The sequence below is a fragment of the Sander lucioperca genome, chromosome 12 (assembly GCF_008315115.2).
Source record: "Sander lucioperca isolate FBNREF2018 chromosome 12, SLUC_FBN_1.2, whole genome shotgun sequence".
NCBI classification, from domain to species: Eukaryota; Metazoa; Chordata; class Actinopteri; order Perciformes; family Percidae; genus Sander; species Sander lucioperca.
Genome location: NC_050184.1, coordinates 26,920,254 through 26,934,276, shown reverse-complemented (window position 1 = coordinate 26,934,276; position 14,023 = coordinate 26,920,254). Strand labels below are relative to the sequence as shown.

General features: G+C 38.9%; 1 protein-coding gene across 19 annotated transcripts in view; it reads right to left on the bottom strand.

The window, feature by feature from the left end:
* Positions 1-12,330, bottom strand: part of LOC116062190 (membrane-associated guanylate kinase, WW and PDZ domain-containing protein 1-like) — a 101,369-nt gene extending 89,039 nt beyond the window's left edge. For 14 of the 19 annotated variants that reach the window (XM_031316800.2, XM_031316802.2, XM_031316801.2 and 11 more), the window contains exon 1: positions 11,526-12,327. In XM_031316800.2, coding sequence (XP_031172660.1) covers positions 11,526-11,823 — 298 coding nt within the window. In that variant the 5' untranslated portion in view covers positions 11,824-12,327. Of the gene's footprint in view, positions 1-11,525 lie in introns of all 19 variants that reach the window. The other 5 variants (XM_031316803.2, XM_031316813.2, XM_036008401.1 and 2 more) reach the window with 3 other exon arrangements.
* Between the last annotated feature and the right edge of the window lie 1,693 nt (positions 12,331-14,023).

Sequence of the window (14,023 nt, the reverse complement as noted above, 5' to 3'; positions counted from 1 at the left end):
ACAGGAAACTTCCTCAGCTGCAGAGGAAGTGATGCATTTTTAGGAAACAACAGTAGTTTGTTTGGTATAAAAACAAGAAAGGTGACCAGACTAAACAAAGCTACAGTCACTGAATGTATCTACAATGAATGAATGAATGAATGAATGAATGAATGGTTTATTTTCGCGCCTTACACGACACATCCATAATATAGGATTATTCAGACACATTTTAAATAAACACTTTCCTACTGCTGACACAAAACAAAATAAGTAAAGGGTACAAATATAAAGTTTACAATTCAGCACAAAAAAAGCCGATAAATACAAGAAGGGTACAAACAATGTTAACATTTCAACATAAAACCTTCAGACCACAATAGCCAGAAATTATGGTACAAATAGAAAATAAACAGATTAGGCAAATACTTTAGGTATTCCAAATAAGAAGTAAGGGTACAAAGGTTACGTAATGCCACTGACCCAATATGCTACGACTAAATCTTACTAAATATAAAACAGGCATTTTAATGATCTGACTAAATATAAAAGCTGTTTTTTTTCACAAAAATACTGCAATGGGGGGTACCTTTTAAACTACTGCAAACACTGTGTAGAACATAACGAAAATCAAAGCTAAGAAGAGTGCACTTTAGCAGGGCTGCACCTAATATTTATTTTTGATTAATTGGACGTTTATTTTCTTTTTAATTTATTTATCTTTTAATCTTTAAGTCTTTAAAATGTCAAAGAATTGTCTCATCACAACTTCCACAAGTCCAAGAATTCATTATGTCGTAACAGGGGAGCTGAATCGATTAGTGGATTGACGGAAAAATAAGTGGCAGCTATTTTCATAATCTATTAATCATTTCAATCATTTTTCAAGCAAAAATAGAGAAAAAAGCCAAACCTTCTCACTTCCCTCTGCTTTTCTCTGTGTAATACCACAGTATTTCTTTGTGTTTTGGACTTTAGGTCAGACAAAACAAAACATCTAAAGATGTCAAAATGGATGCTGGGATGGTCAATTTTTTCACTATTGTTGGACATTTCATAATCATAGAAACAGTAACAATAGTTACTTGCAGCACAATACCCCAGTCTACTAAAATCAAATCTCATGCTTTGATTCGCAGACATTGAATGATGGGCTAAACAGACCTATTTGAGTCATAGCTGCTTTACTTCAACTGCAAGTATTTCTACCGCATGCAGAACTATGGCTGCATGTTTTGTAAACCAAAGAGACTGGACTTTGTTTAATGAAGTAGACATGATAGCTGAGCTCTTTCTTTCCAGGAAGATTAACATTAAAACATTTCAGATAAAAATTCACTCTTCTTCATCCTCCTCACTGTTTTGTTGTTTCAATAAAATGTGACCCATTAGGACAACAGTGCCAGAAACAGAAGAGGTACCATGCAAGTCTGAGCGAGTTAATCTCTTACAATATTAGGTCACCAATCCTCTAACTCATTAAATATTAAAAAGCAGTGTCCTGCCAATAAAAAGCCTTCACCCACTGGTGCCTTCATCACTGCAGTTTAAGTACAACAAATAACGCTAAAACTGGAGTTCTAACTAATTCCTGCTTTTCTGTGCCACTTTTTTTTTTCTTTAACTCTGATTCATCTTTATACGTTTTACTAGTACTTACAGTCAGAAGCTTTCAGATTAAACAGCAGTGTGAATATTAGTGTCAGGATATCAGACGATAGTGCATACATCGTTTTACAGTGCATACATCGTTTTCTACTGGTGAACAGAGCAGGGTCAGGTCAGCCCTCTCAAGAGCTTATGAGCAACCTGAATCTCTGGAGACTGAAGGACACGGAGGAGGGGAGGGATAGAGAGATCAGCAGCATGAGAAATCCTCTAAGGATCATCTGCAAACCTTTCACCACGGCCAAACAACACACCAAGGTTAACATAAAAGAATGATGTTACAAGTGTAGCAGTGTCTTACTTTACAAACAATTGAATGAGCACAGACTATTCTGAAGTAAACCTTGAAGTCAATGAGTCCTGCTTCAGTTTGTGAAATCCAGCATGATGACAGAGGACCCATAGGAAAATGAGAACGTCTCTCACACTATGCTATTTGCGTCTTTAGGAAGGTGTAATTACTGGTCCTAACAACCACAACAAAACCAAAGAAACAGACTAAAAGTAGAACTATGATTCATCTGTATAAAACGGAGCCTGTAATGGTGCGTAATCCCTTCCAGATGTGTGAATCTAGGAAGAGCGCAGCTTAAATGTCAATTTCTCTCCACTAAACGAGACTCTCTTGCAGTGAACGTGTGTGTGTGTGTGTGTGTGTGTGTGTGTGTGTGTGTGTGTGTGTGTGTGTGTGTGTGTGTGTGTGTGTGTGTGATTGACATAGGAGCATGTGTGTAGGTCACTGCACATGCATGTTCGTGCAGCAGAGAGACAGAGTAAGACTGAGAGAAAGAATCCAATGGCCAGCTTTTAAAGCTGTATCACAGCATTCTGTTCTTTCTGGATCATCGGATTCAAACTGTTATACTCTTGTAGGCAGGGTGGAGACGACAGTCAGCAGCAGCACGGTCTGCTCCAACACAACTAGTTCGTACGACATGTTTATATTAGCAAATATAAAAAAAAAAAACTATAATAGTGTTTATGCTTATCATAACTAGAAGTTAAAAATGTTCTCATTTCCACACACTTTTGCCATTTTCTATTTCATTAATCGGACCCACACCTGTCATTTATTTTGGCTAGTCGCACATTTACTTTTGAGTGGTTGACAATGGATCTGATCAGAGACAACAAGTATACTGCAGAATTTTATAATACATATATGGCTTTTAATTTTTACTGATTGCATGTTTTTGTTTACCCTAATGTGGTAATTCATGTGTGATACTATTATATTATGTGTTTTTTTTCATTTTGCTGGCTGTGCCACATGAGAGCTGTTTTGTAATGTGAGTGTTAAATTAAATAAAATAATTATTTAGTGAAGTGCAGATGAGGTAGATCTTCCTTGGAACATCAATAAAAAAGTATTTCTTTTGAAAGGGAGTTTCTAGTTATATCCACATCAATCAATCACAGCTATTCATGCACATTAAAGCAATACAATGCCAAATACAGATGAGACTGTTCAAGCAGGTCTAATAACACTTGCTCTCCTTGTCCAGGATTCAGTTGTGTTTTATGCAAATCAAACATTTGTACAGTATTTTATCTTTCAGAGGTCATGGTTGTTCTGAATATCATTCAACATGCTGCTCCTACTACATCCATTTCCACACATTTAACAGACACAACATGAGTTATTGAAACCGGTCAATCAATTTGAAGAAATAGCAATAGCATAACATAAATTATAAATAGCTACTGTGTAGGTAAACTAAACACGCTACATGCATTACTTCCATATTGCACATTCACACACATCACTGTAGTCACGTGAAAACCTTATAAACAAACCTTGGTAGATGAACTAAAGAGGTTGTTTGTCTTAGTTCCTGAAATGCTAACATTTTCGGAATACAAGGTTTTAACCTGAACATTATGTTATTCATCACCAACAATGTAAATGTTACAGCTGAATGTCACATTTTTATTAAATTCCCCGTCACATATCGGATATACAATACAAACATGCAAATACTGGAGAAGTTAACATTTTCAATTATTTACCAGTTTACATTTCTCTCCTTTTGTGTTTGTTTCCTATAGGAATTCATCCTGATAACAAAGATTTGATCATTTGAGGGAAAACCCAACAAAGAATCTCTCAATATGATTTGTGATGAGTTCACTAGCATCATATTTTTGCTGAAAATGCCCATTACACCTTATCCAAGGAGGAAGGGTGCTCCGGAAAAGGTGTTTGTGAAAATGGACAAAAAAACGAGAAGGAACTTTAATTGAGCTGGTTTCAAACTCCTACACTTTAATAATACAGACTACATGTGCCATGCATGCAACAGGCCATGCATTTGCTACAAAACTGCCACCCTTACAAAAAAACAAAACAACTATGGCATATATTAAAAAGCTGATTTATTAACTGTTACAGCAATTTAGTGTTCTATGGCAGAATTATACAATCAAATGCGTAGATGCAGATGACAGAACGGTGAAATAGATACTATGATTAATAAAGTATCTTAAACAACTGACTCTATTTGAGGATCAAGGAGTAGCTGCACGTCCTCACAAAAAGAGACGGTCCAGCCTCTCACAGAACAAAACCGAAGGTGCATTCAGGAGACCCTTGTTAAAGTACTTAAAGTCAGACATTTCTAAGTTTACAACCAGGAAGTTGATAAATGCTGGTAATAAACTGAGCTTACATGGTATCTGAGTTGAAAGTACGAGTTGTGTTGTCTGTTATGTATTTCATTTAAACACATATGGAATTTTGTTTTGTTTTGTTTCTGGACTGCAATGCAACACAGAAGAAAGAGAGGACAAGATTGTATTTTTCAGATAAAAAAACAAACATGTTTTTATCATTTCAAAGTTGAGTCATGTGATAGTTACAAACTTTTCTATCAAATTGCTGTTTTCACTGAGCTTCATGGTGCACATGTCTCTGTTTAGGACTCTGTTAAAGATGAAACACGATGCATGCATTTCATCTCACTCCATGAGAGAAAAACATGCTGCATTTTAGAAACCCTGTGGGCTCTCCATGCTTATTTTATCTGATAATGTAACCGGCATGCAGTGGAGGAGTACTGTATCTCTTCATGAACCAGTACAGGCATCATATTTACTCTCCTTTGTCAACTGAAGCATTCCTTTAAAGCTGAGGTCATTACATACACTCTGACACCTAAAACATCCACTGACTACAGCTTCTGTTCTGGGGCCTCATTTATAAACGTGGCGTACGCACAAAAGAAGACGTACGCCGCTCTACACGTAAGAATTGGGATTAATAAAAGCAAACTTGACGGGAAAATGCGTCGAGAAAAGGACACGTTTCACTATTTTATGATATATTTAGACTACAGAATTTGATTGATCGAGAAAATAATTTGTAGATTAAATCGGTAATGAAAAAAATTGTTGGTTGCAGAACAAGTGCCGTCAATACCTAAATCTCGACACCAATACCAAAATGATCTATTTGACACATTACTTTGAGAAATATGAGCACATTTTCTATAAAAAATAAAGCCAACCCTCTAATGTCTAAACACAAGCAGCTACAAGACCTTTGCATTGATACAGCAGTAAGCAAACATAATTACAAATCTGACCAGACATTTGATGCCAGTTTTTGCTTTGGATACTCTGCGTTACGGGCACATGAGGTTTGATGCCCAGCCCACATATAATAAGAGGCAAAAAACACTGTTACATGGCTACAGGCTACAATGAATGCTGCTGGAGTATCATATCCCCAGTACTGATGGTTGTTTCTTGTTACCCATCTGGTCTGCGCTCCATTCCAACCTCATTGTTACAACACCTGAGGCAAAGCCTCTAAATTACAGCCGTTTGTTCAAGCGTAAATTCCACAAGCTGCTTGTGTGTTGTGTCGCTGCTCTTTTGCTGGTATGCTGCCATTGTTATCAATGTTAGCAAGTCACTCCATCAAGACCAAAGTAAAAGTACAATGTATAAACCTTAAACAAACATATGCAACACATGCAAACAAGGCTATTGTAACAGTTCATTTAAAGACATCCAATTGCAATATCAAACTCTCTGTGTCACTATTTGTGCCCACTAAGGTTGAACATATGAAAAGATAAGAACATACAAACCACACATAGAGCTATTACATTTGCATACATCGCAAAAAGAAAATCAAAAAAACAGAGAGCTCATAAAGGGATGGTGGATGTGAAAGTAAAGGTAAAAAGCAGAGGGTCCAGATTGAGAAGGAGGAGAGATAGCTGCAGCATTCGTGTCACAAGCTGTTGACAAGCCTTTCAGGGATATACTTATGCAGTCGGTTGCGCTAAATCAAGACTGACAAAATCTTCATACTTAGGAAAATATAAGGGACTTACATTCTGGGACAAGCACATCACAGAAGAGATCTGTGTCTACAAAGCTGTCACATCCTCTAGATGTGTAAGCCTTCTTAACCGTGCACAAAGACCAAACACAAAGTCAGTGACACAACTTAGTTCAATCTTTACATAACAGAGTCAGTTATAATGGAGCTAGTGATTCGAATCACAATTCGAATTGCAATCTAATGTATGAGCTCTAGTCCATGAACGTGTTAGAGCCGCTGCTCAGCGGGCAACGACAGAGAAAGACGGGGGAGAACAGCGTAGACCCGGCATATTTTTACAAATAGTCTGTGAATTAAGGGGTTTGTCGACCAAACCGAAGTTGGTCTTAGTTCGTTGAAAGAGAGAAACTTGAATTCAGAAGGTGTAGGGTTGTATTTTTCTGTTTAATAAGGAAAATAAGTGTAAGAATTTTTCCTCTCTTGACAACTCTACTATTGAAACGACAAAAAAGTGCGTCAAAGCACAATGGAAACAGACAACGAATAAATCATGATGTACATAAAGCATGTGACTCAAACGTCCCTCAAACTCTCAATATTTGCATAACGGTAGTGGATGGTTTATATTTTATTTGCTTTTTGCTTTGCTGCCTACACTGAGGCCACAGGTTAGGGTCAGCTACTAGTGACCCTGAAGTTGCACTCCGAGTTTTGCTCATAGACACTTCAGCAGGACAGACGCTTACTATCTTAAAGGTTTGAATGATTAAACAAATCACTAATCACTATTCCACCCTGTCAAGGAAGGAGGGTGATAAGGAAACGCAAGAAGTGACCTGAGAGAAGGGGTGAAAAAAATGAAATAAATAAAAGGAATAAAATGGAGAATTTGATGTATAAAAGTCTAAATGTTTCATCAGGGTGTACCAGTGAACTCCACCTCTCAGGAATGCCTGGCATCCAGCAGGCTGCCCTGATTCCCTCTGGCTGGGTTCAAGTGAAGGCGAGATCTAAGGCGACCAAGGGCCATTTGTCCCAGAGATCAGACAGACACCCTGCCAAACCTATCCGTAATCAGAGCCACCAAACCACCAAACCTTTTCAGTGCTGGAGGGGTTTCTGGTTCACTTAAAAAGGTAAAAACTCCCAATGCCAAAAGGCTATCAAAGTTGTAAAACACAATGTAGTTCAGACTTGTTTTTTTGTATTTCAGTCTCAAATGCACATATTGTAATTAGCTCTACTTTAAACCAAGTATCTCTTAATAATTTTATATGACCTGATACACAACCATTGCACCGTTACAGGCACACCACTGTTATGTTAGATGTTCATTAAAATACGGTGAAGAGACAAAACCTTTCACCTGTGAGCTGGATTCAACTGATGATAACAGATAGGAGCTACACTGGTGGGTCAAAGTCTTGATAGGTCTAAAAGTACTCCCTTGTTGCACTTTAAACTAAAAATTATGCCAGCCATACCATAAATCTATTCATCATTCACATGTACGGTGGCCGACAGGGGCAGACGCCCTGCAACTTAAGAAAACACATGCAAATAGACAAAACACAAGCAAATTAAGAAAACAACTTCATTAATTTGACAACACATTTGCAGCATTCAGCAAACGCGCTGCAAATACCACAACACAACCAACTACATAAACACACTGCAAATAAAAAACGATGCAAAAAGAAAAGCACGCAAACCCCGAAAAAAGAAGCAATGCAAAAAGAAAAACAACTTTATTAATTTGACAACATATGCGCAGCATTCAGCAAACGCACTGCAAATACACACACACAACCAAATACATAAACGCACTGCAAATACACACAACACAACCAAATAGATAAACGCACTGCAAATATGAAACGATGCAAAAAGAAAGCATAGAATGAATAGAATGCATAGACTGCATAGACTGTAAATATTAAATCTATGTTTGAGATCTGTTTTCTCTCGTTTGGTGGGTGTGTCTCGGCTCAGGTCCCAGCTGATACTCAATCAGCAGAGACGTCTGTAAACTCGTGGTGATAAAACATTTAAAACTGCATCAGCGTTTAACGTTGAGAGGGTTTAATTTCGAGGTCCGAAATTACTGAAGTGTAGGCCTCCTCAAGTGTAATATTGTGATTATACAACAACGGTTACCAACAAAATAAGTGATCAATCTGTATTCATATTGTGGAGCAATTCGCTCTTGAAATACAAAAAACAGACAGGATTTCTAGTCCCTCCCTGTTAGTAAACCAGCCAATTTACCGTGGGATTTATCAAACTGAATAAATCCCACCCGCACATATAAACACAAAACTGCTTTGCTAACTCCAACGTGTTGTAAGTAAGACATCTGCTGAAAAAGTTATTGTATTCATCAGCATGATTGCCGCACTGTTTAGTTCACAAACACCCAACACACCAAAGTACAAACACATAGCGGACCAGACGCAAGCTTTTATTTTGAAAAGCCGAAGCTTGGGGACGGCACCAGCCGGGAGGGCATGAGACGGGAGCATAGACTGTATATTAATAATATATTATGTTATTAATAATAATAATAATATTGTTGCTGTGGTGATGCTAGGTGAGCAAGAACAACAGGAGAAAGCGGTTCTGTTCAAACAGTTTATAACAATAGCTGGATTTACTGAGGAGAGTCAGTCTGATGTACTACTGGAGAGCAGTCAAATGGACACTGTGTGTGAAGTTGACGTGCCTTTTCCACTAAACTTGCAATATATGAGAACGACACCTGCAACCATGGTAACTGTACACAACAAAGATGGCTCCAGATGTAGCCCTCAAAATGCTTAAGAGGATACAAAAAATAAAAATGCACGACAAAAACAAGAACTTTGAACTGAAAAACTTAGACTAAAACTAATATACATTTTCGTTAAACGACTAAATCATTATACATTTATTGTGTAAATAACGCTTTCTCACATCTCTGTCATTCCTTCACAATTTAAAGAGCTTAATTAAAACCCAGACTCAAAACCACTGGAGTGTTATATTCCACCTTTTTCACCACAGGAGTGCACAGACTTCTTTCAGGTGGTTTTCTTTCCGCATTCCTCATATGGAGCTACACACCTGTGTGTGTGTGTGTGTGTGGGGGGGGGGCTGCCTACCTGCACAAACTGATACGGTTTCCAACTACAGCACTGAGGTGATGTGGCCTCCTGTAATACGACCCACAGTTCTGTGGAGGGGAAGGGAGAGAGATCTGATCCATCCATGGCCGGTTCTGCACGGGAGCCCAACGGACTGTGAGGCACAATGGAGGTCTTGTGAGCTACTCAGATAGAAGAATATCCCCCTCCTTTAATTACGGACAATGAGAGATCTGCTGACTCACGTGAGAAACTAATGACAAAGCCGTGAAGACAGCTCAAGACGTACTTTATGTCTACAGTCAGGGTGTTGTAGCAGTCTTTAGAAGTAGCATACAAAGTGTTTCCATAGGAATTCAGAATAATTAGAAAACGGTTAAGGGATATTAGAAATCTCCCATGGTGCAACACTGGTATGATCATATACTAAACAAAATTATAAACGCAACACTTTTGTTTTTGCCCCCATTTTTCATGAGCTGAACTCAAAGATCTAAGACTTTTTCTATGTAACCAAAAGGCTTATTTCTCTCAAATACTGTTCACAAATCTGCCTTAAATCTGTGTTAGTGAGAACTTCTCCTTTGCCGAGATAATCCATCCACCTCACAAGTGTGGCATATCAAGATGCTGATTAGACAGCATGATTATTGCACAGGTGTGCCTTAGGCTGGCCACAATAAAAGGCCACTCTAAAATGTGCAGTTTTACTGTATTGGGGGGGTCCGAAAACCAGTCAGTATCTGGTGTTAGGGTTAGGGTTCATCCGTGAAGAGAACACCTCTCCAAAGTGCCAGATGCCGAGAGAGAGAGAGAGAGAGAGAGAGAGAGAGAGAGAGATGAACCCTAACCCTAACCCTAACCCTACCCCCCAACCCCCTCCAATACAGTAAAACTGCACATTTTAGAGTGGCCTTTTATGTCATTATGTCACACCTGTGAGGTGGATGGATTATCTCGGCAAAGGAGAAGTGCTCACTAACACAGATTTAGACAGATTTGGGAACAATATTTGAGAGAAATAGGCCTTTTGTGTACATAGAAAAAGTCTTAGATCTTTGAGTTCAACTCATGAAAAATGGGGGCAAAAACAAAAGTGTTGCTTTTATAATTTTGTTCAGTGTATGTCAAACAAACGCCTGTTCTGCAAACACAAAGCAGCGTTAGTGCTGAGCTCTTGTCCCAGGGGTCGAGACTTCAGCTCCAGCTGTCAAGCATTCACTGTGCAGCCACTAATGGACATACAGTACACTAGAAAGGCAATGATGCTACTCTGAAACAAAACCGCTGTTATATAACACAGTTAATGATTTCTCCAGAAATATCTCAAATATTGTGCGAGTGTGTGAACGGGGAGTGACCACAAGCGGGAGTGTATGTGAAAAGAGACAGTTGAGGTGAAATGTACAAATGCCTCTATTTTGAAATTTAAAAAATGATTTCAGTATTCACTCAGGCATCACAGAACATCCAGATTTGGCCAACAGGAAGAACAACACAAACCATGCACAGTATACACTGGAGACTCTGAGAAAAAAAAGTTTGAATCAGTGGCTTCATCCCTCTCCCTCTAGCTGTCTCTCAGACACATGCAGATGCAGCAGAACATGGGCAATGGGTCAAGCTCATCTAACACACAGAGAGCACTTCCAGAAATAACCCCAGCTGCCCATGAGTGGTGTCCTGCTCTCAAAAACAAAGCATCCCTAAGTTAACATATAGAACATTACTTTACGTGAAGACGCAGAGATGGAACGATTGGTCGTTTAATCAATTAGTTGGAGAAAAATAGTGTAAATGTACTGCGATTATTCTCAGGGTTCAGCTTCTCAAATGGTAACATTTGCTGCTTCTATTTCTCATACAGTATATCATACTAAACTGAATGTCTTTGGGTTTTGGACTGTTGGTTGGAAAAAATAATGAAAATAATTGTTAGTTGCAGCCCTAGAAAGAAGCCCTGTGAAATTGTACGCTGCAGATGGGACACTACCATCAGCTGATGAAACAACAAGCCACAAAAGGTAACAGTGGCTTTTAAAAGCATTAGGCAAAGAAAATAAGGTATTAAAAGTACACATGTCAAATAACTGGCAGTCGACAGTGTCTGCTGTAGGTGTTGGGTATACATAAAGCTCTGGAGCTTGCGGTCTCTGGAAGTGGCCTAATCTGTGACCCCGCAGGTCTGACCCAGAGTGGCTTTGGCAATGTTAGACAAATGAGGGCAGGAGGACTGTCAGGGCAGCTTCATGTCAAGGCCTGTGAAAACTCCAGGCTGCTGTGGAAGAGAAGATGAGCAGCAAGCAGCACCATGCACACTACTCTGCCCTACTTCACACACATCACCACTTTGCTCATAATGCTGTGCCACATGGCAATTATAAAACAACTTCCGCTGGGATTTATTTGTGCATGAGTGTTAATCGGACAGACACACACACACACGGTCATGTTTCTCTTACCTTGGCGCACAGTTTTCAACCTGACGGGACCTTTGCAGCACTTAATCACAGTTAAAATGTCATAGAGGGGTAATCCAGACACAGGCAGCCCTTCGACCTCCAGGAGCAGCTCCCCTTCGCAGAGTTTACCGTCCTGGTAAACCACAGTATCCTCCCTAACTTGCCCGATATACGGAAACTCTCCATTCTCAGCTCCGCCGCGCAGATCCACATTCAGCTCCCCGGACGCGTCCCGGAGAACCAGGCAGTTGTTCACTTTGGTGATCCAGTTGTTCTTCTTCTGAATGACTTTTGACATGATGACTCAGGTCGCAACTTAACCCGTTAGTACCGCGGAATGGTGTTAAAACCAGCCGATGCATAGCACATAAATAGCCCCATCATGCAGAAAACTTCAGGGTGTTTGGGTGTCATTCCAAGTTGCAACATTTTCACCCTTCTCCTGAGCCAAGACATGCTGCTCCCAGCGCGTGTAAATATCCCGGTGGATCAAAATCCAGTTTGTTGTTGCTTCGGTTGTTGTTTCCGCATCGTTTGACAACAACACGCGCTCTGATTCCGCTATGGGATCTAATCCGCTCTCTTATTGCCAGCTTTACATTCAAAGAATCTTGTCCTCATTAATCTTCTAGTTCTGCCCCTGCTCTGTCTAGTTTTTTTTCCTTTTTTAAACTTTCCATAAGAAACCATTCACTTATCCCGTGAGCAGGTGGGCTGTTCACACAACCGGCGGCGCCTTTAAGCAGGTAACGCGACAAGTTCATCTCATTTGCTCCTGCACTGTGGATGGAGGAATAGTGGGGAAGGGGGCGCATGCGTCCAACTGCTACTCCACGAGGGAAATCCTCCCCGACCCCACACCTACCGGGTCCTAAAGCTCCTCCCAAACGCGTTCCCAAACCAATACTAAACGGATTACAACGATCTCCGCGTCTAATCCCCACAGGAGCTCCAGTATTTAGTCTTTATTCATAAATAATGGAGCCGCACCACTGAGACCAGTTTCTCTCTTAACACAGAAGAGCTGCAGGTTTATTAAGGTTGTTGGTTCAAACTTCAAACCAGCAGCAATGTGACACCAGATCGTGGTTTTGTTTGTTTTTTACTGGAAAGTTCACAAATTCACAGCAAATGTTATAGTTATAGTTAGATATAGTTAATTATAATAATAATAATTATTAGTAGTAGTAGTAGTAGCCTACCTCGTATTATTATTAGTAGTATAGCCCTGAAGCAAACTCAGGCGTGGGGCCTCCCTCAGCCTCATTCTCTTTCTCTGATGATAATGTTGATAAAAGAAGTAGATATGTTACTTACTTACTTACTTACTTACTTACTTACTTAAAACTATTAATACAACACAGTAAAAGTACAATAAATAAAAAATAATTTCAAACTTTTACTTAAATGCATATACAATACCACACAAAGGGGGAGGGGAGAAATTGACTTTTCAGCATGAGCCTGTCTCTCTCAGCCCCTACCATTGTATCACTTTGTCTGCTGTCTTATAAGCTATATTAGCCCTCCTACACAATCTGGACTGTGGTCATAACATCTACATCTTATAATTTATTTATTCCCTGTTATATATTGTTCTTATTCATAGCCAGTTAATATTTCATAGTCATAGTTAATATTTAATAATAATCTATTGTACTGTTCAATCCCTGCACTGATCACGTTTGCACTTTTGCACTACCACCATTGCACACACTCTACCATAGCACCTTATCATGGTCATTGTATTTCTGTGAGTGATTTTTATTATTTTTATTTTTACTCTTATATATTTGTGATATATGTGTATATGTGTTTGTTGTGTTATGGTTGTCTAAGCTACTGGATGCCTAAAATTTCCTTCGGGATATATAAAGTATCTATCTATTTATCTATCTATCTATCTGTCTATCTATCTATCGATCTATCTATCTATCTATCTATCTATCTATCTATCTATCTATCTATCTATCTATCTATCTATCTATAAATATTATCAGCACAATTTATTTGAATTTACTTAAGTCTGTTCAAGACCATTTTACTACTATAATATATAATATTTATTACTATAATGCATCATATTTACAAATGATTAGAGACACACCCTCTTACAAATTTATTGTAACTTACTTTAAACTTATATCATTCTCAATATGTTTGTTGTTAAGTCTTTTTGACAAGCTCAGATATCATTTGTGTTATTGTTTGATTTAGGCATGGCATTTCCATTGCATTATTGCAGTTTGTAAGTGTATTGTCCTGAAGTTGCAAACAAGGCTGTTTTTCTTCCCTGTCCCTGAAACGTTGACATTTTGTAGGTCAAATAGGTTTTCCTCCGACAGCCCTAAAAAAGAGAAAACAAACCAATTTGATTTTAGACAGTGAAAGGAACCCTTGTCAATGTCCGACAGTAACAATAATGCAAATATCTGTGGTGTCTGCAGTTTGGAAAAGAGTGAGGAGGGATCAGGTGAGAAACACATGCCACTGCAGGG